The sequence below is a fragment of the Gallus gallus genome, chromosome 9 (assembly GCF_016699485.2).
Source record: "Gallus gallus isolate bGalGal1 chromosome 9, bGalGal1.mat.broiler.GRCg7b, whole genome shotgun sequence".
In the NCBI taxonomy this organism is placed as follows: domain Eukaryota; kingdom Metazoa; phylum Chordata; class Aves; order Galliformes; family Phasianidae; genus Gallus; species Gallus gallus.
In genome coordinates, this window is record NC_052540.1 from 5,092,628 (window position 1) to 5,117,273 (window position 24,646).

Below are 24,646 nucleotides of genomic sequence, written 5' to 3' on the forward strand. Positions count from 1 at the left end.
TTCCCCTCTTTTTGTAACAGTCAACCTGCATGAATTAAAAATGTGGCTGACACTATTACAAGAAAGCCAAAACTGAAGCTGTCATGAGCAGGTTAAGCCAAGGTCAGAGGGTAGGGAAGAACAAGTCTATTATGTGAGTAAATGTTTACCTTCAAGACAGTAAATGTGTGCCACAAATTAAATGAAATGGCAGCATAAAAATAAATGCTAACGTAAGCCAAAGAGGAAGAGGAGATGAGAATAAAATAGTGACTGATGTAATAGCTCACAAGTAGGCCCCACTTATATGAAAAGATTTTTCCTTTCTGAAGAAGAAAGCAAGGGAAGGAAAACTAACAGCATTTTTGTTGAACATTTTTCAGATCTAAAGCACTTGTCTTTTCAACTTTCTGAAGTGACCCTTCAAATAGAATAAAAGATGGCCATCTGTTGCCTCTGTCCTAAGTAACAAACTGCAGCCATGGTACAGGAGGCACTGTCAGCAGTGAGGCACAGTTTGGCTTCTGCAGGCACTCTGAATCTCACTTCCCAAGTAGGCACTGCAAACCTACACAATGTCTCAAAATGACCTGGAGAAATACCTGGTTAATTTTTCTCCAGTACACACGCAGTTCAAAAACACAGATTAACATGCTGCTAGAATTCACTTCTCAAGCTTCAGATTTCTATTTGTAAAGCAAATTTTGCAGTATTACGGGGTAGAATGTTTCATAATTGCATGATGCATCATGACCACTACTGTTGCTTCACATCTTTTTCTTCAATAATTCAAAACTGTAATTAATCACAGCTTTAATTTCTAGGGAAAATTATTAATATAATTCTTTTTTATAAATCTGTATTTCCAAGCATGCTTGGGAACAGTCAGAGCACATCCTCTGCATAACAGAACAGCACTGAGTTGCTACTGCGTGGTGGGAACTACCCTGGACTGCATATTAAAAGCAAACCACTGTCATACTGCAGCAGAAAAGTACTGGTTTGTCTTTGGAAGCTGTATAAAACAGCTGTATAACGTATAAAACAATACAATGAACTTAATTTTGTAGAAGAAATACTTAAAATGATTCATTTGGAAATGTTCGGTTCACTTCAATATATGCTGAAGTGTTCATAGTCTAATTTATATACATAATTTAAATTCTGCAAAACTTAAATTCTTCAAAAGTAACACCCAAAGGGGTGTTCACACCACAGAAAGTAGTGAACACTGCATATGCAGCACGATACTGAAAGCTCACTGTGGCTACAAATGCACTAACAGACTGACTAGGAAGCGGGCATGAATTCAAGATGTTTAATCAGAGTTAGACCTCTGAAGATATGACTGGCTTATAATACAATGAAAAGCTTTCTCTGTCAAACCAGCAACCTATCTAAGAACCCGAGATAACCTGCTACAGCCAGAGTCACCTTCACAGAGGTCTTGGCTTGCCAACAAAACATTTCCTGAAGAGCCCACGTAAGGACACACAGGAACGGGCGTTGTGAAAATTCAGATTCACCAGCTGATCTCCTTTGTGAATAATGAGGATGACAGAGGCCAGCACCACCCACCTCAGTCTTGTGATTGTCAGTATTTAACCCTTCTCACATCTAACCTGGTGAACTTGTCTCGTCTTTCCTCCTTTGTGCAAAATGTATAGCCTCTTACAATACGGGATGGAACCATACAGGCTTAGTACATCATTTCTTGTCAAAGGTGGCTCATAAATGAGGACTTTAAAGAAGATGAAGGTATGGGATTAAAGACCAGCAAGAAGCCAGTTGTATGTAATAATCTGTAGTTAAAGCGTCAAGAACAAGGCATGTGATACAGTGCACAGCTATGCACAAAGGAATGAAGCTGGCCTGTTTCTTATTAGACGTCTACACAAAAAGAAAAGATGACACAAAAGAGTACAGACTTCAACATCAAGCTACATCTCCAGGAATTAACAGTGAGGTTGACATGAAGAAGGCAGTGCCAAGTCTCATTCTCACACTCCTCAGAACGCACCTACCCCTCCTCTCATGGCAGATGTCTTTCACAAAGAAAAGCAGCAGCTAATGAAAACCCACTTAGCTTTTGTGCTATCGCTCTGTCAAGAGCTAGGATAGAGAACAGAACAAGACAAAAGCATGCACTCTGCACAAAGCCCTAGCAAGACAGAAGAGCATCTATGAAAAACCACTACGTTACACTGCAAGAAATCCGGAACACATCACATCCTGGCACTGGGGCATAAGATGCTGATCCTACAGAGTATCAGGATAAAGATGGCTATACAGTTAAGATCCAGCTTCTCTTACACCTTCAGCAGTAGTGCCAAATCTGGATGAAACAATGTGGAGAGGCTGGCTGAACCGTGCTTAGAAATACTGGCGAGCATGGAAAAGTTTGTGACGAACTCCTGTGCTTGACTCTGTAAGGATGCCAAGAATGGCATTAACAAAACAGTTACTGCTGGGAGAGGATTCAAGGGGCATACCATAGCCTGCTTCAACAGCTGGCAGACATGAGGAGGGGGGGCATTTTGTTTCACGCTTCAGTTTGAGGGATTCTTTTTTTAAAGGAGTGATGGTGTCTACGCCCTGGTACTGAGCTTGAAGAAAAACTTTACCTGCACTGTAAATAACCCCTCTTAGACGAGTTGGTAAGTAGGAAGCAGCTGCACATAGGCTGAATCTGCAGGTAATTCTTAATGAAGCTATCAAGATTACCAGTTGAGAAGTAAATGACCGTTGCAAGGTAGGGATCCTGAAAGACAGGTACAGATCCTGAAGTAGCAAACCACCCTATTTAAAGGACACCGGAGCAGTACAGGAAATTTACTCCTTGCCATCTTCTTGTGGGCTGAAGAAAAAGCTCACAGGAAAGAGAAAGAGAAGGTGCAAGTAAGTATATACTCCACTGATAGCCACAGGCACTCAAGGCTGCTTGGTTTCACTAACAGAGCCACTCTGCTCTGTGACCACTCATGAAGCCAAGCACAGAAGCACAGCAGTAAAGCTACTACAGTGGGCACGAGCATGAGAACACTGTGTGACTGTGATCTGCTTATTAACACCTGCAACGTCCTACAACTCCAAGCCAAATATTTTAAGTATCATAACAGCTGCCAGTGGTATAAAAATGCAAAGCCAAACAACACAAAATACATACTTTCAAAGGTACATCATAGGCTGTCCTTTATCAGAGTATTAAAAAAATCCTAACTAGTTCAGGGCAAAGAGCTGTACATTTCCTTTTTGTTTTCTTCCATTTAATTACTGTTTACCAACTTGAAAGTCCCAACCATACCTTTTCTGCCTTCTTGTCAGATATATCCTGCTTTTCTAGCACTGCCATACTCTCCTTCAGGTTCTTCACTATGTCTGCAGGAGACTTGTGGGATTTGCCAAAGGGGAACGGCATGATTGCGAGCCACCAGGTCTTCCTTCTACAGCTCCTGCTTCACCTGAAAAAGGAGGGGGGGAAAAGCATGTCATAAATAGAAGCCCAAGGCCACTGTAACAACACACATGAAGAGAATTCAGCAAAGGCATTCACGTATGGAATAACCACCCTTGACAGTTAAACTAGAGCTTGCCATCGCAAATCTATACGCTAACAGTGCTGCTGATTCCCTTAAAGCACAAAATATGGAAACTAACAATTCACATTAAAATAATTACTTCATGTTACAGGAAGAAACTGAAGAATACATTAACCATATCCAAAGCCACATATGGTACCAAAGCCCCATACAGGGGAGACTAACACATGCAAGTTATTGTAATCAATGCCATCAAGCAAGATATGTTTTTACATTAGATTTCTGACACAAGGCATTGTGCCTCAGCTGCACTGCAATGACTGTCCAGGTACATACTTCTATCTGTACTCATTCCACGACAAAAGCAAAGCTGACAGCAAGGCCTACTAAGTGCAGGAGCCAAGAGCTCGGTGCAGGTGAGCCTGCAGACAGCAGCTCACACGTCGGTCCTAACACTTGCTGTGCCCTGACTTTCTCGCGCAATACTGCTGTAATTTCATTCTGAAATACTGCCTCTCCCTGACTCGTTTCACGGGAAGCCAACTTTGTCATCACTAGCAAAGGCTTAAACAAGGCACGGGGCAATATTAAAACTAAACATCTAATCCACCTTTTTCAAACTTAACAGCAGCAATTTTCCTTCACTATAATACTTGGCTTCTGCAACCAAGTACATTTGTTCCTCTGTATATTTACATATATACATAAATATTCACTTCTGTGTACAAAATAGACAAATATTATTAGTATAAATGAGCGTACAAAAGCTTTTGTTACTAAACACAAATGGCTCCACTTTAACGACACTACAGATTTCTTCCAAATGAATGCACTCCTAGAACTCTGATCTAGATAGCGAAGAACAGGAAATCCTGCATTCAAAATGCTGCCAGCACTGCTTGGGCTGGATGCAAAAGCCAGTCAGAGCTGACGGAGCACAGATAACTGCCATTACAAAGAAGGAATATTAGCCTCAAATGATTAAGTTCTGCACTCAGACAAACACCAACGAGGTTATTAAAGAGCCAATCATAACCTTGAAGTTTCTTATCTAACACCAAGTACTTTGATCCTTGATTCAAACATTGGCTTATCTGCTGTGAACTTTATTAAACCTCATCTGATCCAATCGTGTCACACAAGAATTAAAAATATTGATTTTACGCTATTTTTGAGTGATGCCGATTTTTAACGCAAACAGTTTGGGCTGGTCCAAGGACAGCAGTTAAAAGATGAAGGACAGAAGTAACCCAATCCTCTGCCAAGAAAGTGTCCGTAAAAACATGCATCAGGAAAGCTGTTGCCTTCACCGTTTCATGCCTGCCACCGGCCTAGCACAGCTGACAAAAGGTCTAAGTTGGGTTGCTTCTTAAATGGGAATACTTTCAGATGAAAGGAAAAAACAACAGCATGAAGGGAGCTGCAAGACCCATGCACCGAATACTTCCAATCTTTTCCGGATCACAGATACCTCCCGTGCTCTCTGCAGTAACAAGAAGTTGTAAAAACAAAACCACAAACACTGGACAGATTCCCTAGGAGATACAAACCAACCACACATCACCCCTTAGGCAAAGGGATTTTATGCCTCAACTTTATCACGTGCGAATGGAAGAACGGGGGGAAAAAAAAGCCATAGGAATTCAAGCATTTCTCTGAGAGAATAAAGATATGGGAAACAAAATTAAGAGTACTACAGCAGTGCACATAGAGAATAAGCAGAACACAGGGAAAGAAACGCCTGTCCACGTTCATTTCTTGGTCACAACGACACTACTTCTAATCCGAAAGACAGCACTGATAACAGACATAACATGCAAAGAAGAGCAGCAAATATCTATTCTTAAGATCAGCCCAGTGTCTATGCTTGCAAAATGGGACTTCCCTCCAGAGACAGCTCAGCTGCTTCTTCAAATTAAAAATAGTCCTGCACTGCCTTACGAAACGTGCCAGCGTCTGCATAAACTGCATGCACAAGTCATAAACAACCTTATCTACTAGCAGATCTACTAGAAGATAATCAATTAATAACAGCATGCATTTATACTAAGCATCGTTCCCAAATCAGGTACGTTTCTGAATGAATTTCTCATAAGCGATTTAGAAAACAAGGGAAGGAAGAAGGCAATCCTGCATTACCAAAGGTGGCACCTTGCTTCAAGGTGTTTCATTTATTGTAGATAACAGAATAGATATTATTTCTAGTTCACTTGTATTACCAGAGGGGATGCGGCAGCACTGTCAGGAACATCCTTTGAGGCCTCAAGACTGAAGATCCAACCAACCCTGGAGCAAAACTGCATTGACAGACCTGTGCCCATCCTGCCAAGAAAAGCTGGACAGCCCCTTGTCTCGCAGTGATGTGCTTAACACGGCTCTGAGAACACGCAGCAGCTGTTCCCTCCTCAGCCTAGCAAAGCCACACCAACACCCTGCAACAATAGACAATGCCAACATCTGTGTGAGATCGGAAAGAGCTGCCACCACCCACATCTGAAAAAAGGAAACAACATCAAATGGCATTTTCTGTGAAGAACTGAAGAACAGACCTCACATCATGTCAAATGGCAATTGTTTCACATCCCCAGCACCTGGAGTTCCCTGAACTCAATACAAAGTTTTAATTGTAGCTTTGCAAAGGGACCCCAGAAGCTGCAGCAAATGCACGGATGGCTTGGTGCTCTGTCAGGCTCCTTTGCTTTCCCTCACCTTCCCAGAGAGCTCCCTGCCTTTTCTGGAAGGGACCCTGGGCAGGATTCCAGAAGTCTCTGGACTCCTTAGGCATGCCTTTCATTTCACCAATATTCAAGCACGGCAAAGCCAACAAAAAGAGGGTCCTCAAAGTATTGGTGCTGCAGCCACAGGCAGAAACCTTACAGGACTCCACAAACCCAATGGGGCTGTCCAACAGCAGCCAACAGAGCCACGGCCGTGAGCTCAGCTGCACCAGCACACCTGGGCTTCTGGGCACCATGGGACAGCAGTCCCTCTGCTTCACCAGCACAGGAATCCCAGCCCTGCCGTGCAGCCGGATCCACCTGCAGTTTGCTTCCTATGTTGTTACTGACCACACAAACAAATTAAATCCAATTTCATATGCTCCATATAAAACATTTATTGTTATGATTTGGAACTAAGCAGATAATGCTTAAGAACATTTGTTACTCTGTGAGGACAACCCCGCTCCAAGAAGTTGCTGCAGGAGCAAACACAGGAGCACGATAAGCAAAATCTCTCTTTTAATAAATCTTACTTCTCAAATAATAGCTGCAGTAGCCCAGAGTCTTTTCTCTTTCAGCTGGGATCTTTCTCTTATGTGAAGGGTAAGAAACCGTGCTGCCCGTGTAATAATACAAGTGTTACAGCACAAGCCATGGTTACTCGGCAGTGGGAAGCTTTGGTTTTGCTTTAAGTGAAGCATGCTGTAAGGAGCATGCACTCCTGTTTCCAATTAAGCTCCTTGTTAGGTCATGGAGCCCAGAACCGCACAGCACACCGCAGGGGAGGCCACACCAACACCTCTGCAGAGCAGCTGGCCACGCCATGCTTAATGCCTTCTAACATGCACGCTGCCCTCTTGCTCTTTCAGCCAGTGCTACCCGAGTGCTGTACACAAAAATCTCATTGCCCGTGTTGTGAAACAGCCAGGTACACTAACCTTAATTTCTTGTTCTATTTTCGGCCTCACAGTATTACACGGTATTACTCTTGCTTCCCTTAAAATAGACTGCGGTACATTAAGCGTTCAGCTAGAGCCTGCTGCTTTGTTCACACGAGGAGAGTTTGGGTGACTGCTTTTATTAAGCCCCTAATGAGGAGGGAGGAGCAAAAAACCCCTTCAGGCCCCTTGTGGCTGCACGTTAACAAACTCAGGCCCACTGAAAATGCACACCCAGCATGCAGGTGGTATGTAGTCAGAGCAAGGAGAAAACCACTCAAGATCTGACTGAACTTCAACAGGGCCAACCACTTGGGTTCCCAAGGCAGAGGAGCCCATGCAACCAGGGGGGGCTCCACTCCCACCCCGTGCCTTCCCCTGCTCATACAGCAGTGCTAACAGCACACGGGGACCGGCTTCAATAAATGCAATTACATAATTTAATGCATTTGCAAAGACAAAACATCCTCAATCAGAATAAACAGTGAGGTCCACCTTGTGATCAACAATTCACCAACCAACCACTGACAAAACTTGTTGCCTCTTACCAAGGAAAGATGTTTGTAGTACCAGTTTGATGGAGAAGGAACGTGTTTGTCCCTATAGAACTGAATTATCCCAAGAACTCCTTCTTTTGCCATGTACCTCCTGCATGAAGGACCTCAGAAAGCCAACATGAAAAACACCAGCACCACAGATCAGCTTTATCTTGCCTTATTGTTGGGTCACTTAGAAATCACCACTCTGAAGGCTGGTTGGAATAATAAGAACAGAAATAGAGAGAAATGATGCATTTTTAAAAGCACTGCTCCACTCAGACATTCCCAGTGATCAGAGGGAACCTGACAGCCACTGCTTTGATCCAAGAACCAGTTTTTATGCGAGCTGCCATATTCTTCAGGAAAAAAAACCTCCAGAACTTCAAAGACAGAAGCCGGCGTGGTGTCAGCGATGCAGCCTTCCCGCACAGGATGACAGAAAGTTACCACTTATCTTGGCAGGCAGCTGTAGCAACGTCCCAAGCATCCTTCCTGCAGGTTCTGCACAGGCAGGCAGTGCCCAGTGCCACCCCACAGCCCAGCACTGCCTGCTGCTGGGCACTGCATGGCCCCGAAATGGCCGCAACTCCCCCCAAACTGCTGCACCACCCCTAGCTGCACGAGAGCAGCTGGCCAAGGGCAGTATGCATCATTCCTTCAGGATATGATTTAAATCGGGTACTCACATTCATCATTAAAACATCTTCCATCTTTTTCATTTCCTGCTGCTTGCTGTCTTTCATACCCTGGTTCTGGACAAGATCAAGTGGCTTTCTAGAGCCCAGGCACTGCACCTGAACCATTTCTCACTTCTCTTTTTGGTGAGCTAACCAAACTGGAGCATGAGCATCTCTCACTCAAATACATCTCAGTAGCATAACCTGCTAATACAAAACACAGGCAAAACCTCCCTGTCATGCAGGAAATGGGACTGACAGAGCATAACCCACACCTCCAACTACTTCGGAGCTCCAGAGTGAACTATTTGGTACAAGCAGGGCTCTGCCTGCAGAACTACACATTAACAAATGGCTGCGGTTGTAAATAGCAATTAGCGGCACTTCCAACTGCTGCAGGAGCACACTACCACTCTAAGGCATTTTTGCTGTTCTCGAAACACTTCTGCACTTCTTTCCAGCACTTCCAAGACAATTTTCAAGCATGGACTCAGGGACTACACTGGCCGTGTCACAAGCATGAAGTCACACCTCCAGCATACCGTGTGCCTGAAGTACCAGTGGCTACCACCAGGATCTGCCCAACAGCTCCAGCATTAGAACAGCCTGGACTGCTCTAACACCTTGTGAGGAACAGAATTTATACATACGTTGTCTTCACACAAGACATACAAGGCATACAAGGCATGTTCATCTCATGCTGATGTCTCCTGCTTGTCATTAACCGGCGTCTTCCTTAAAATCCACCATTAACTTAGTCTATTAACTCTGCAGCACACAAAAGCTTTAGGCTGATTCTGAAGCAGTTCCACAGTTCTGCATTACAGCATTATTCGTGGTCTCACCCATTTAAAGATGAAAACTCAGGAAAAAAAATCTCAGAATTATAACTTCTTTCAGAGAAAAATGAAAATCCTGAACATTCTCTGCTGTAATAGGACGAGCAATTGAGAGAACAGAAGAGACCAATTCAATAGATTCAGAAAAGATGGAGAATCGGAAAATAAATGGCTATGTAAGAATGAAACACATAATACGAGACAGCTTCTCCCTTTGTGAAAATTTCCTTCTAATTAAGTCCCCAGCAGTTCACAGCCCTGCTTGTTTCTTTAGCACCGAACGCCAGCTGATTCCCTTCATTAAGCAGACTTCTCTCTTGCCATTCAATTACTTTACTGATCCTTCTTCCTCCTTGAGAGCCTACTTCTCCAGCAGACATCTGCATCCTGCTGGGGAGACAGGGCAGCCGCTTTCATTAGCCCCTGCTCGCCCACTGCAGCCTCCCCACACTGCACTCTGCTTTGGTGCTCGTGCATCATGTTATTCACTGTGGTTTAACACACTGCTACAATGCTTTTGCAGAAACTAAGTAAGAATTGTTTTAAAAGAAGGCTGCTATACCTAAGGAGCTTCCGAGATGCAGCACAAGCACAAAAGCTTGTTAGTACTAATGCTTGGGATCTGAAATCCTAGTTCTTTCTCCATATGCAAGGAAATCTTATGACTCAGCTTCTTTCCCTGGTGTGCTGTTTGGAGTTACCCCACCCATTCATTTCCCCACAAACCTTAGTGCTATACAGCAATATGGTATACAGAGAAGCATGCAGATGCCTCACCCATTCCTTGGTAAACTTAAATATAGATACATACACACACACATACTTACACACAACAAGTAACTGGTATCTCAAACACACTACCTAAAAAGAAAGAACTCACTTCAAGCTTTAAGAAACGAAGTAAGACAGCATGCCCACCTCTGGCCAGGTGGAAAGTCAAGTACATTTCTCATAACTTAGCATTGTATGCAGTCCCCTGGTGGCCCACATGCCTTCACCACACCATCACAAAACTCAGCATATTTCATACATGACAAAAAAGGCTGCAATTATGTACGTGCCATTCTACTCACCCTTGGAAGCAAAAATGCAAAAGCAAAAGTCTCCTCTGTGACTATTTCTGTTCCTCTGTATGTTTCACTCCCATTCCTTTCCAGACGTTTGCCTTTCATATCGGGTTTGTTTGTTTGTTTGTTTTTAAATATGCATTTAGGGGTTAATTTTGAAAGGGAAGAAAGTGGCAAAGAAGGAGGCAAAGAGTTCACGGCAGTTTAATCTCTGCCTTCACACACTGCAATATGGTCTACATGTAATGTTTCAGTAACTACATACAACTGCATGAGGTTCTAACTCATAAACTGCACAAGTGCAGGAGTACTAGCACCCCACTAGCACTGCAGCTTCAGGGCTCTGTTTTTAAGGTAGAAAGTTGGTGCAGCAGGCACAAGGAAAACAGATCATCTATAGCATGAGTTGATTACTTAAGGAAGGAGGCTGACAATGGTAAGCATCAGTACAAGGCAGAGATGTAAATGCATTTGAACTTCTGGGAGGTGGTTTCTTTTTAAGAGAACCTGTGAATGGTTGAACTACAAAAGAATGATGCAATTTTCATTAGAAAGAACTCTGCTTTAGTATTACTTTTTAAAATAACTTCAAGAAAATCAACAATATTTTGCCTACAGTTCCCTTAGTTCCTTTGGAGACCAAGTTTTGTGGTCTGCATGAAACTTGCAGTGCTCAGCCCAGTTCCACTTAAGAAAACCCATCATATCATAGAATGATAGAATGGCTCTCCATGTAATTTATCTGAAGAATGACAGGATCTTTAATAAACATGAACTGTACAGGAAAAAGATCACTTGAAGAATGACAATATTAAAACGTTATGTTAATGGGCTATTAAACAACAGTCCGGACATAGTGCAGGAACATCCTAAAACCACTGACTTAAGAAGTGAGAAGACACATCAGGGAGTGTCCATCTTATCTAAATGATTCCTACTGGCCGCTCTGAAGCATAAGGAGCTACCTGTCTCTGCTTTGACATGCTGTGTCTGTCAAGGCTTCCCTTCTGAAAGAAGAGATTTGGGAGCTCACAATTAAAGGCCCTTCTTGTTAGGATACTGTACAATTCACCTCAGTTCTGACAGTCACTTCAAAACCAGCCAAGATGGCACGCAGTCAAGGGTAGATTAATGGCTCTGGGTTCTCTTCTGTGCGTTCCCCTGACAGGAGGGCAGAGACCCATAACCACACGCACTGCTGTTTTGCCATCTGCAACTCCTCTGAGATCCCATGGCATGACACAAAGACTAACACGTACGTTATTCTGAGATCAGCTCCCATGAATCCAAGTTGATTCCTGCTACATCAAACGGAGAGAACTCGGCACCCTATGCAATGATTACATACCTCCTCTGCAAGGCAGTTCCTGGCCAATAACCGATGGGAGCCGCACACGGAGCCACGGCGGTGTGAGGGGGCGATCAATAAACAAGCTCACAAGCATGACCCCACCACGTTTGTGAATTCTTCCCTCCTAGCTCATCACATCCCCATTCAGTAAAGAGAAAAACTGCTTGGTTATTTTTTTTTCCTTCCATCACCTCTTAACAAGCACAAGGAGCTGATATGCAGGCAGTCTCTGAGCTGATCCATGAGGTCGCCACTCATTTGATGAACTTGCTTTCTGCCAATCCTTTGCTTTTGCTCTGGGCTGTGGCACTTAAGATGCAGTTCTAATGACAATACAAAGAGTTTACTGATACAGCTGCCTTGTTAAACTCTAGCAGCACAGATACAGCTTACATGAGTGAAAAAACCAACCAACCAACCAACGTACCGACCACTGTATCTGCAATTGTGCTAGCACTGCCTGGTGCTCCCTCCTCCACCACCTCAAACCCACTGTCCACGCAGCCCAAACTGGATGTGGAGCTTATTTTCTTCGAAAGGAACTTCTGCCCAGCTTATCCTCAGATGAAAATCTCTGCTTCTTCCTGAGCACACTGTATCAAGGACAGTGTGACAGAGGGGGAAAACACTGCTAAGATCAGCAAAATCTGAGGCTAGCCAGGCTCTTTTCCCTGAATACTCAAGATCAGGGGTTAGCTTTCACTTGAAACAGCAAAAAAAAAAAAAACAAACCCACCAAGACACAGTATAAGCCAGAACACATCCGTGGCATTCAGATGCACACCTCCTTGCTACCAAGATGTCACTGCATTTACAAGAGAAGAACTTAGGAAAAGTAAACAAACAAGCAAACAGCAACCTCTAATTCACAGCTTCCTCCCAAGAATAGAACCAACCACAGTGACACAGAAACTCCATGTAAGCAATTCCCAAATGATGCTGCATCTAAAGCTGCCTAGAACACCAAGACAGGCGTGCTCCTTTGGGGCAGAGCACAGGAGGTGTGCTTGTGCTAGGAGAACTATCAGCAGCCAGAGTCTGAACTCTAAGCCACTGTATTTTTCTATTGTAGCATGTATTTTGGGGCAGAGATGGGGAAGTTTCACCTTTACCCCTCAATCCACACTAGGAAATGCTATGCAGCATAGAAATCAAGAAGGGGGAAGGTCCAGATTGCTCCCAAAGATCTGCCCAGGCTCTTTTCATGACAACCTAACCAAGCCATTCTGATTACTCACAAGGCACCAGAGGCAAATAAGACCAGCCCTAGAAACAGCTGGTATTTTCTATCTAGGAGTCAGTATCTCTCCTGCAAAGCATCTAGAGGTTTGCAAATCAAAAGTGTCTGACAGCTACCAGAGATAGCAGGTAGGAAATCAGGAAGCAACTTATAGCAGCCCAACTAACACAGCGAAATACCAACCCAACTAACAGAACTGAATCATCGCTGAGGGACAGAGTTCACTTATCTGATCCACCTCCGAGAGCTGGGCTGGAGAAAGGAACTAGCATCGTTTCACAATATTTAAAACAAAAGCTCCCGGCTTTCCTCTCATGCAGATACTGCATAAAACTACCAAGAGAAACTCAGAGGTTATCATCTTCAGAAGTTTAGCCAAGGAAACCAGGTTCTACAACGCAGTGCAGTTCCTACGGCAAGCAAGCAGCCTTGTGCAGTCAGTCCTAAAGGGAAAGTATCATCTTCTGTTGGAGATGCATCATAAATCCATGCTTACGTGGCCACTATGTTTTTTGTTCATTTATATGTGTGCACACATGTACACAGAGGTTCCCAGCAAGAATGGAAGTAAAGAGAATTCCTTTTCCTTTAAGCTGGATAAAAGCAGATACACACAGGCATGGAGGAATAAACACATCAGTACGTTTTTCTAAGTGACAAGAAAGAAGAAAACGGACAAAAAGTCTTTCACAGAATTCAAAACTTCAGTACACTCATAGGTTTGTCACCATCCCAGCAGTACGACCCTGCGCTATGGCTGCGAAGTTCTTGTGACTCTTTTGGAAATATTCCCCATCCCTGCAATAAAGAGGCTTTCTTGGGTCTGGGAATGCTGATCCCTCGCTGTGACACGTGGGGTGTGTGTCTCAGAGCAGGATGGTGCAGCCGTGCCAGTGCCCTGTGAATGGAGGCAGCTCCCAGCAGAACACTGTTTACTCCAGCTCCACCCTGCTACTGCGTGAGCAGAGCTAAAACATTGCTCAACGTCAATTAGAGATGTAAAACGGAAACATATTAGTCAATACTGATGAGTCAATATGCTGCTTTTCTTAGAGATTACAAACCTATATGACCGCGTGCAGAACAACACTTGTTTGGAAAAGTATTTTCAAGAAGCTTCCTTCACTGTTGACTGTTATCGCGACATCCACAGAGAAAGCCCATCTCACCTGGCCACACGGGAAACCTGCTAATCCTACAACGGCTGGGTTGGAAGGGACCTCAAAGACCATCCGGTTCCCACCCCTGCCATGGGCTGGGTCTCCAGTTCAGGCTGCCCGGGGCCACATCCAAGCTGGCCTGGAGCACCTCCATGGGCAGGGCATCCATAGCTTCTCTGAACAGCCTGTGCAGCACCTCACCGCCCTCTCTGTGACAAAGTCCCCCTGACATTTAATCTACATCTCACCTCCTTCAGTCTAAAGCCGTTCTCCCTTGTCCTATCAGCATAGTGCAGAAAGTCACCAGCTGCACAGCCACCCTCCAGCACCTACCAGGCACACCATATAACCAGGTAACCCACTGCAAGTGAAAGCCACTGGGAAAGGAGCCGTGAAAGCACTCAGGAGCTCTAGCAGACAATAAGGCACACAGCATCACACACTCCAACGCCATTCTCTGAGTGTGCTCCTGTGCACAACCTGAACAAAAGGTCCTGCTGAAAAAACTGAGAATGGATGAATCAAACTTTTGGTACCGTATCAGAGGTGAAGCAAATTGAAGTTCTGACGTTCTCAGTCAACTTTTGAGAGACGAACTTAACTTCCTCAACATCTTTCCAACAAGATACTGAACAGAGCCCTCCTCAGGAAGGGTCCCAGCCCTCCACGACAAGCCCTCTCTTTAAATCCCCCCGCAAAGTTCCTCCCTCACTGCCAACCTGTGCTGAGCAGGAACAGAGGACTCGAGCAGCAGGTGTTACAGGTTAGAAGAGTGATGCATTCACAAATCGTGTGGGAGACACTTCCCAGTGCTCGCTTATGTTGCCTTTACTGCACGGCAGCACCCCAAAGGTCCTGCTTACACAGAATAAAAGCCGCCAGGTTTTCTTTTGCTTTCCCTTTGCTGACAGGTTGCGTCTGATAAAGTCAAATTGTTATACCGTGGGTAATTCCCACACTAAATACATCGACAACCAAAACAAATCTTTTGACAAATACTACAAGAACTGTGATCTCCTGAAGCAGCGACGTGCATGTTTCACACGTAGCAATGGAAGCAAAGCATGACAAGAGAAATACCTTTAGCCCCAGTCGTACAACAGCAGCACAAGCTGCCAGCAGTGCTCAGGCATCGGGATGGCAGCGCACCACACACAGTGCTACTGGGAAGTCAAGGCCTGCAGACTATTTAAGTGACTTCCTGAGCAGGATGCTGGGAAGCTGGATAAAGCTGGATACCTCCGAATGAACACGTGCCAAAGGTCCCCAGCCCCGGCTAAAGCAGCACATGGGAGTTTGTCACTGACGCAGCCATTTCTAGGTGAGAAGTTGGAGAGTATACCTGAGTGTTTCAAAATCAAAGCAGTAACTGTTCAGTAACTTCACTGAAGGATGTTTCTGAACTAAGTGAAACATACAGTCCCACACTAATTATAGCTTCACCATTTCTGAACTGCCTTCAGACATCTTTAACTTTAGACATATTTCACTTCTCAGTGATGAATTCTCCAAGCGTTCCAAGGGAAAGGAGGAATGACAAAGCAAACGGACCTTGGGGAGCGAGCTGGGGATTTCAGCAGGAGCAGAATCCTAATGAACAGAAAGCTTGGCTACAACATCCTGTGATATCCCCTACAACACTGTGCCCCCCTGGGTGGCCTTACAGTTTGCTTCATTCCAGCATATATGAAATCCACAGTGAGGAATGTTTATAGTGTCTCTTCTGACTCTAAGAAATATCAGCTAGAATTCTCCAAACAAGGGACTTAAAAACCAAACTGCTGCTGTTTATTTAAAGCTAAGAAATGCACTTTCTATTTCTAAATTAACGCTGCTTGAGAAAGGCAGCACAGGAAGGCTGCTGAGGAAGGAGCACAGCTCTTACTGTGCACACACAGCATGCTGGCTGTTTCCAGTTTGGGCCAAACCTCAACTCAACTCTTCACGAAGAGTCCTTATATAGGGACAAACACATGGGCCACTTTAGCGTAAAATAAAATAGCAAAAGCACGAAAATCTGCTCGGGCTGAAGAAAGACCAAACCCACATGACACCAGCTTAAGCCATAGGTACCAGTGAAGCAAGCATATAAAAGCCTACCTCGAGTCTGTTAAAATAATTGAGCACGGCATCATCTTCTAATTTGACCTGTGTGCTCACGCTTGGGTGGGGGGAGGGGGCTACTGTGGCACTATTAATTTTGAAGAAGCAGACGACTCAAACCTTATTTTTGATAGAAAGCTGCAGGATGTCTCCAATTAGACAGTGGTAATCATATTTTAATCGCTGCTCTTGTAATTAAACCGTATCAGAAAGTGTCAGAATTACAGAGAAGTGAGGCCAGGAGGGAATTCAGAAGGTCACCGCAACGCCTTCCTGGCCCTGCCTCGAGCCTCTGAGCACATGGCAGAGATTATCAAAGCCTGCAGAAATATTTTCCACAGATATTAAGGCTGCAAACTACTCATCAACAGTTCTGGAACAACTCAAATAGTCCAGAAGGGATTCAGAAGTGAGGACATTGGTCAGTAATTCCAGCACTCGCATAAATGCCTTTAAAAAAGCTAAAAAGCGTAGCATGTACAGCACAACGGCAAAGCCCCTCTTGACTACTATCAGTTAATTAGTAAGAAACAAACTCATTAGCTTCCACGATAGAATGCAAAATAGATACCATTCCCTCCTGCATAAATGTTTCTGAAAAGCAATCAAGGAATTCCAAGAGGTGGGGTTCTCTTAATACTGTCACACCCCCCGGGAATACACATTTGTCTGCACTTGATAATACCCAAAGAACACAATTATCTCTCAAAGACATACTGTCACAAAGTATTACTTAGCTGGCACTTCTGCTTAGTCTCCTTTATTTGTATAAATACATACCCCCTAAAGAAGCATCAGTTCTACGTTGTAGCGAGGCTTTTCAACACTTCTCTAACTGCAACCAGGTTTTAAAGCCTATGAAAGGCAGGGAGGTTTCAGAACCCCGGGTCAATCTCAGAGAATGCAATTAACTCCAAAGATCAACACTATCAGCCCCTAGAAACATTCAGCAGCATGTTACAGCATACATACAAACTCCAGACAGAACCTCCTCCCGTCTTAAGGCACTTTCTCAACCTGACAAAGAAAACCCCTACCCCCACCTGTAATCAAGACAAGCATTCACGTACAAGCAGACTTCAGCCCAGTGAGCACTACCTGGCTGACTCAATAGCTTCCCCTGTCACAAGACAGCCACGAAGCTAATTGTAAAATATAATGCTCTTACAACAGTGAGTCAGTGACAGACAGGATCCCAGCGAGACACAGTGCCAGGGGCATCGCGCCGTTCTTACAGCTCAGCTGGGCTGTCACACTGCTCAGGACTTCTGACACCAAAGCAGGTGCCGTGCTCACCCTGAATCCCACAGTATTTCCTGGCCTCTTTTCCCTCTCCAGTTAAAGGCTCGTGCCACATCAACAGGTACTAGGGAGTGGGTATTAACTACAGGCACACGGCGTTTTAAGTGGTAAAAATCTATCATTTTGAAGTCAGATGCTAAGGTGCGAGCTCAGGATGTGACACTTCCTCCGACACCACATGATTTCATGAGCTCTAGCACTGAAAAGGAAGAGATGCTTCCTGGAGATGAGCTGCACTGCTGGAAGGAAAACATCAGCCTCGTGTCGGAGCTTCTGATAGGTAGGTTCCAAACCACACACACACAAAAACTTGCCAATGTTTTGATGCTAATCAGGTTTCACCTGTGGTCGACACTTAAACTGCTTCCCCAAGTGCTGTTACCTGCCCCACTGAAACTGCATGGGCCAGGTCATGCAGTTGACTCTTTGACTCACCACGCAAATGAAATCACACCGTTTCCATAAGGCAGCATGTAGGTTTTAAATAAGTCACATCCACCTGCGTGGTGACTTGTAAAAAAAATTACGTTTTACTTAAAAAAAAGCGGGGGGGGGGGGGGAAGCCCTGACTATTTCCTAGCTTTAATGCGAGGAGCACATCGCGGGGCTGTAGGAAAAAGAACAAACGAAACAACTTTTCTGTTCCGTGGCACACCGAGAGGGCAGCGTGCCGGCTGTCAGGGGCAGCTCACAACACACGGGGATTCAGCAGCGCCGTCGTACCGCTACTTCTGCGCGGGGCCCACAGTGACCGCGACCGGGAACAATTGTAGGAAGAGGCCTCAGAGCCGGACGCTACGAGGGCCGCACCGTGCCCGCTGAGAGCCTCGGCCCGTACATACAGCAAAGGAAGCGACAAAGGGGAGCTCTGACCCCGCGCTCCCGACCGGGGGTAGCCCGGCGCGGAACCCCCCCCTCCCTTCCTCGGCCCACGGCGGCCCGGCCCCGCGCCTCAGCACGGAGCTCGCTGCCGCCCCCGGGAAGCGCCGTGCCCGGCCCGCACTGCAAGGAGCCTCCCAGGGAAAGTTCCGAGCGCCCGGGACCCGCCCGCCGCCGCCTCACCGCGCACCGCCCGCCGCGGCCGCCGCCGAGCGACTCGGGGCCGGAGCGCGGCGAGCACGGCCGGGCCGGGCCGCTCCCCGAGCGTCCCCCGCGGCCCGGAGGGCACGGCCCTGCCCCGCCGCGCGCCGCCCCCGGGCCCGAAGGGTCGGACGAGACGGGTGGGCCCGGCCCCTCGCGCGCTCACCGCCCGCCGCCTCCCGCCCGGTACCTGGGCCGCGGCCTGGCACCTCCTCGGCGTCGCGTCCGGCGGGGCCTGCCCCTTGCGCGGCACGACCGCCCGGCTCCGGCGGCTGCAGGCTGAGGCGCGGCCCGGCCCCCGCCCCGCGGTGCTGCGGCGCCGCAGCTGCCCGTCCCTCGCGCCCGTCCTCGCCCGGCGGCGGAGCGCGGCGAGCAGCCGGCGGCGGCAGCGGCGGCGGAACGCGGCGACGCTTCCGCCCGCCGCCGCACGCGGGCGCCCCCTGCCGGAGCGGAGGTCCGAGAGCCGAGAGCGCCGCGCTCTGCCCGGGGCGGGGCTGTTGGTGCGGCCGAGGGGCGGCCCGGCCCGGCCCGTGCGGCGGGGTGCTGGGCCGAAGGGCTCAGGAGGGCCCGAACCTCCCGGCAGCGGTTGCGCGGCCGCTGCAGAGGCCTTGGGGGGGCCCGGAGGGGCAGAGCAGCGCCTCGGGCCCCGCTGCCGTACGCCGTGTGTGACGAGCGCAGATGAGCCCGGGCGGAACAAAGGCACACGCCTGCCGACGTGCGTCAGGGCGATGCCGTCCGTTAGGTGTAATCCACAGCGTGAGTTGAAAGCAGAAAAATAAAACGCGTTCCATAAGAACAAGACACTGACTTCTTACAAGCTGCGATTTTCGATGCCAACTTGAACCTGTGTGCCCGGTGTGTCACTGCTGAGCAGCAGCTGGGCTGTGCCGGCTCCGTTTTCTGGAAGGGAATTGGAACTGAAGGAATCGAAGAGGCAGCCAGGGCCTGCTGGCGTGCCCAGGGTGGAGGTCACACACAGCAGCCAGCTCCTCCAACCTGAATGTAAAGGAGCCAGGAGAAGGTGTGGAGAGAAACGTGAAGGCTGACTGGAGCCTCTTGCTGGCGAAAGGCCATCTGGTGTTTCTTTGTGAAAGGAGTGGAAATGGGAGGTCAGAGAGAAGTCCTGGAGAGAATAAGGATTCCCTCATGCCGTCACGAGGTGACTGGGCAGGTGAAAAGCATAAGAAAGTTCCATAATGACACCTGAATGATTGCATTGGATTTTCCCCTGCACCGACACACTGCTCTTGGGACCTGAAGGGTCTCCCTGGCAAAATTCCCATCCCCAACACCCAGCTAGAAGTGTAACAAAGCTAAAAGCAACAGAAAACAGCACTCAAACATAAGCAACGTAAGTCTTCATACCCAGACAACAAGAACAGCAGCAACCATTGGCCCAGGAGACACGCAGCTCAGCAGAGCTCAGCTGATGTGCCCAAGCAGCACACTCAGCCATTGCGTTGTTCTGTGTGTTGGCATTTTTGGGTCCATGTGTTCGTGCATTCTGCCCTGTGTCTTTTAGCAGCCTGCCAGCAAACTCCAGTATTTCACAGTCCAACTTCTCACCCTTGTGAGACATTCTCATTCTTGGATCCTTTGCAAGCCATCCACCTGCAGCATCCCGTTCTGTTCGCTGTTCAGAGTCCCCTTGTTCTCCCTGAGACCCACTGCACTGTGCTGAAGGAAGCAGTAAGCGCCTTAACCATGGAATCTGTCACTATAATAAATCTTTTTAAAAGAGAGATAGATCTTATGAGCACTGAGAGGACTCTGGAGGGGGGATCCTAGTATTGGAGGTATTCCCCTTCTCCAAGGAGCAGCAGCAATGGTATTTCTGGGTAACGAGAACATTGAAAAGGCTGTTAAAGACAAAATGAGATCCTGGTGCTGTCTCTGATGCAGAGAGATGTCCTGGAACCTGTGAGATGCTCTGCCTCCTTGTGCACTGCACTGCCCACGTGCATCAGCCTGCTTTGTCAGCTCAGGAAAACACTTCTGACCACACTTGCAACAATCCCTGAGTCTGACAACATCAAAGTTCATACCTATTTGCATTCAGCTACATGGCGAGCTGCAGTGGTGCTGCACCCGTGGGGATGTTTTCCTGAACAACTGGAAGATGGGGCAGGAAAAAAACATCCACTTGTGATGACTGTTCATCTCATAGACAGACAGAGCAGCTCTGGACCTGAATGCATGGTGGGATGTGCTGCCCGGGCAGGTGACAAGGCTGCTGGGGATGGTTGGCCAGGCTTGCCTGGGCCCACAGCATGTGGCTGGCAGAATGTTGGCACTTTGTATATCCCGCATGTGAGCTGGAAATAATTGTTTTCAAAGCCAGCTTTGAAAGGGTGTGTATGTCTGAGCTCAAATTGTTAGCCTGTAATTATGCTAAAAACATTCAAGTTTAAACAGATAATATTCAGGGTACTGAATAGAGAGAAGGAAGGATTAAAGACAAGCACCGGTACAATGATTCAACAGAGCACCTGGAAAAGAGACACTACTGCTTTACAGATGACCACTGGAAAAAAAGACCATGCAAGTAATGCATTCAGTGTAATTATCATCACCACGTAGTGTCCTTCAGGGAAATCTGTGAGCAGGGGGAGCATGGTTCTTCCAAGCTCTCAGAAATTAAATTCATGTGAGAGACCTCTTGGTACAATAGCAATTCACTAATTCACAGCCCTGACCAAGACAGCCATTGTGAATTACTTAATTCTTGCAAATTAGGAAGTGAATAAACATGACTCAAAAATTCAAGTTACTTCACTGAAGGAAAAAAACCAATCAGTTATAAAGGCAGCACTCAGATGCTCTGCTCTGTAGGAGCAGCTAGCTGAATGGGATCTTAAGGCTCCAAGGGCTCATTTGGCTCAGCCCAAAACCAGCCAACACATCCCTGCAAGGACAGCACGCTTGCAGGGTGTTACTCACATGAGGATGGTTTCTTTAAGACATCAGCGACATAAGACATCTAAAATATGATTTTGAAGTAACAAAGACAGCAAAAGCAGCTGATGGCCAAAGTTTGATTTACTTTTTTCCCACTTAAAAAAGGAAAAGAGACACAGCAGCAGCTGGGGCCAGTACCACCATAGCACCAAGGCAGTGCGGTTTGCTGCAGGGCCAAGTGCTGTCAGACACGCAGGCATGCCGTGTTTCCCTCCCACCAAATATGGAGCCAAGCTGCTCAGCCACTAACACGCATTTTACAGCCATGATGTAATGACACCCAACCTCTTGCTGCTGTATCTGATGAAAAAGAGCTTTGGGTCTGCTCAGAGAAGCAGAGGCGGCAGCAGTCTCCTCTCTGCATCCCCTCTTCCTCCTGACAGACCCCACTGCCCCGGGGTCTCTGTCCCACCATGTCCCCGAGGATGTCCCTTCCCAAGAACCAGGGTCTGGGAATGCAGTGGAGAGCCCAGAAAGGAAGGAGGGAATGGGGAACATCCACACAGATGGGTAAGTAAAAACAGAGGGAGAACTTTAGAGAGCAAGGAAGTAGAGGACAGCACGTTTTAAACATCTTGAACTACGCTGCTGAAACTTCGTGGTTACTCTCATCCTTACTTGGGAACATGGGTGCTGCCCTGCAAATGGGGATCAAGGCTTCTTTCTTAATCCCTCCTCTTCCTTATTACCTCACGCAGGGAAAGCGATTCATCGTTTTATCTCACTCTGAGTTCTCCCTTGTTTCACCCAGGCAGAGGTGCTGTGAACAGGGGCTAAGGGGAGCAGTAGAAAAATAGACCAGGAAGTTAGAATTAAATACCCTTACCTCATGTATCTCACACCTCCCCACGGGGTTGGCAGGGAGAAGTTCCCACTAACTACAAGGCCAGCTCAATGGGCATGACATAGGGCACGTGAAAAAATAACGAGTGCCTTGACAGATATACAATGAGGAAATAACATAAACCAACACCCAGTTTACTTTTCATTTCATGCCTGCTCAGCCATGGCAAAACACTGATGTAATTCAGAGACTGAAACCCAGGCTTGTACCCCTGACAAAGAATCTCAGAGCAAAGGCTGTGGGGAGAAAATATTAAGACTCAGACCTACTCAGGTACCTCTACTTAAAGTCTGGAAGGAAAAGAATTCTGAGTCTTTCCGTGGACTTTGGACCGGGCCAAGCAGCAGTGGCTGAATCTAATCGCCCGCTTTCAGAAGTGCCTGTGATCCTCCTGAAGCTGCATTTCAGCCCTGCTGCAGGCTGCGGTTGTTCCTGGCCTCAAAGAAGCACCTGCTGGTGAGCATGCTGCTGTCTGTCCGCTCATTCGAGCAGCGTGTAATGGACAGATCCACACTCCCCAAAATCTACTTACAACAGAAGCACGAGTACACGGAACGGTCATCCAGAGCACGATCCCTTCCTTCTCATAGCAATGCTATGATTTGTTCCCAATTCTAGCTGCCATTTCAGAATTAAGACTTGCTTTTAAAATATGATTGCAAATCATAGGAATTCGGGGTAGCATGCAAAGTGTGCCAGAAACAGGAAAACAATTGCCAGGAAAATCATAGGAAAAAACTCTGTTGCAAATTCATTTTTCTGTACAGCAACAAGAGCAGCATGTTCCCCTTCTGAACCATGTCCTTTTAATAAACTTTTTGCTGCTGTAGAACAATTGAAAGTTATCTGTAAAGCACCGAATCCATTCACAGAATCATATCATAGAATGGCCTGGGTTGAAAAGGACCACAACGATCATCGAGTTCCAACCCCCTGCTATGTGCAGGGTTGCCAACCACCAGCCCAGGCTGCCCAGAGCCACATCCAGCCTGGCCTTGAATGCCTCCAGGGATGGGGCATCCCATTTACATCCCCCTCCCTCCCACCCAAGGCTGGGTACCTCAGCCCTGGCCCCCGCCACGTGTGCAGCTTTGGCCAGAGGCTGTCCCTCCTCTTGACACATCACTCTTTTGCATTTTAAGGACATTTTCAGATGAGTTTACTAATGCCCATATTTAAGTAGTGCCCATTACACTCAGAAGCCCACACTCTCTGGGTAATACCGCTCCACACTTACTTAGTGCACTTTACACCTTCAAAGGACTTTATGGAAACTAATTAATTAGTTCTCACAGCGAAGTGCTGCTACAACGCACGGCATGGGATCAGTGCTATTCTGTGTGGTTCAGCTGGATTTGGGCTGCTGTGGGGCTGGGTTAGCAGCAGAGCTGCTGCAATCTCATTTGAAACACATCCGTGTTGAGCCACTCCAGCAAACACGCAGAGACCTTCCCCGGGCTTCTCCAAAGCTCTTCTGCACCACCTCCTCACTCCCCTGATGAGAACACAGAGTCCAGATGAGGGAGGCACTCAGGATTGCTGCCTCTCTCTGCCTGGCACTGTTTTTTGATGGGGCTGAGCCCCTTCTCCAGCTCAGCATCACTCACCTGGTGACCTCTGAAAGTAAATGTGTTTACAGAGGTGACTTACTCAGACTTACTCAGCTCTATGCCTGAATATGTATCTGTTGAAAATCTTAAATTTGCAGGTGTGCAAGTACACAGCCATTGCATGTGTGTGTATGTACACATAGGGGAAAGTGGGGACAGGAGGAGACAGAACTTTACCTTTAAAGCAGAAAAAATAAACACCCATCCATCAGTTATTTATCCAGAGGAGTCCTTGGGTAGCTCGTGTGTTGTGGCCTCTTCTGCTCCTTAAAAAGGCAAACCTAGAGTACAACTCCTAGCATTAAAAGGGATAAAGAAGTTTTTAAAGGGTAGTGATAACAAGCTTTCTTGTGTTATCATTTATTTTTAAATGACTTGTTATAGAGAAGCTGGAACAGGTGCTCTTTCACCTTCACAAGCCAGCTCAGGGAGCATCACACACCTCCTTGTGGGTCCTCACTGCCCTCTGGCCATGGGAGTTGTGTTCTTCCTCTCCCTGAGCCACTGCTCCCCTGACCCTTTGGTTCCACCTGAGGAGAAAGAAATCCTCATCCTAGTTATATTTGGAGAGAGAAGAATAATGAAAGAATTTAAAGACAAAAGAGATATGGCTAAAACTAGGCTGTATTTATAAAACTAAAAACAGTTTGAAAGCCACAAGAAATTTTATAGCTCTTTTCTTTATTTCATTTTATATAGA

At 46.7% G+C, this 24,646-nt stretch overlaps 1 protein-coding gene across 9 annotated transcripts in view; it reads right to left on the reverse strand.

Moving 5' to 3' along the window:
* CAB39 (calcium binding protein 39) overlaps nucleotides 1-24,646 on the reverse strand; it is a 71,150-nt gene that overhangs the window by 16,013 nt on the left and 30,491 nt on the right. The window contains exons 2-5 of one of the 9 annotated variants that reach the window (XM_046898560.1): nucleotides 24,389-24,476; nucleotides 24,124-24,241; nucleotides 22,319-23,953; nucleotides 3,284-3,440 (exon numbers count right to left, since the gene is read on the reverse strand). In XM_046898560.1, coding sequence (XP_046754516.1) covers nucleotides 3,284-3,397 — 114 coding nt within the window. In that variant the 5' untranslated portion in view covers nucleotides 3,398-3,440; nucleotides 22,319-23,953; nucleotides 24,124-24,241; nucleotides 24,389-24,476. Of the gene's footprint in view, nucleotides 1-3,283; nucleotides 3,441-3,854; nucleotides 3,998-5,657; nucleotides 5,898-8,401; nucleotides 17,194-18,724; nucleotides 18,964-22,318; nucleotides 23,954-24,123; nucleotides 24,242-24,388; nucleotides 24,477-24,646 lie in introns of those variants that run through there. The other 8 variants (XM_046898558.1, XM_004937029.5, XM_046898561.1 and 5 more) reach the window with 8 other exon arrangements.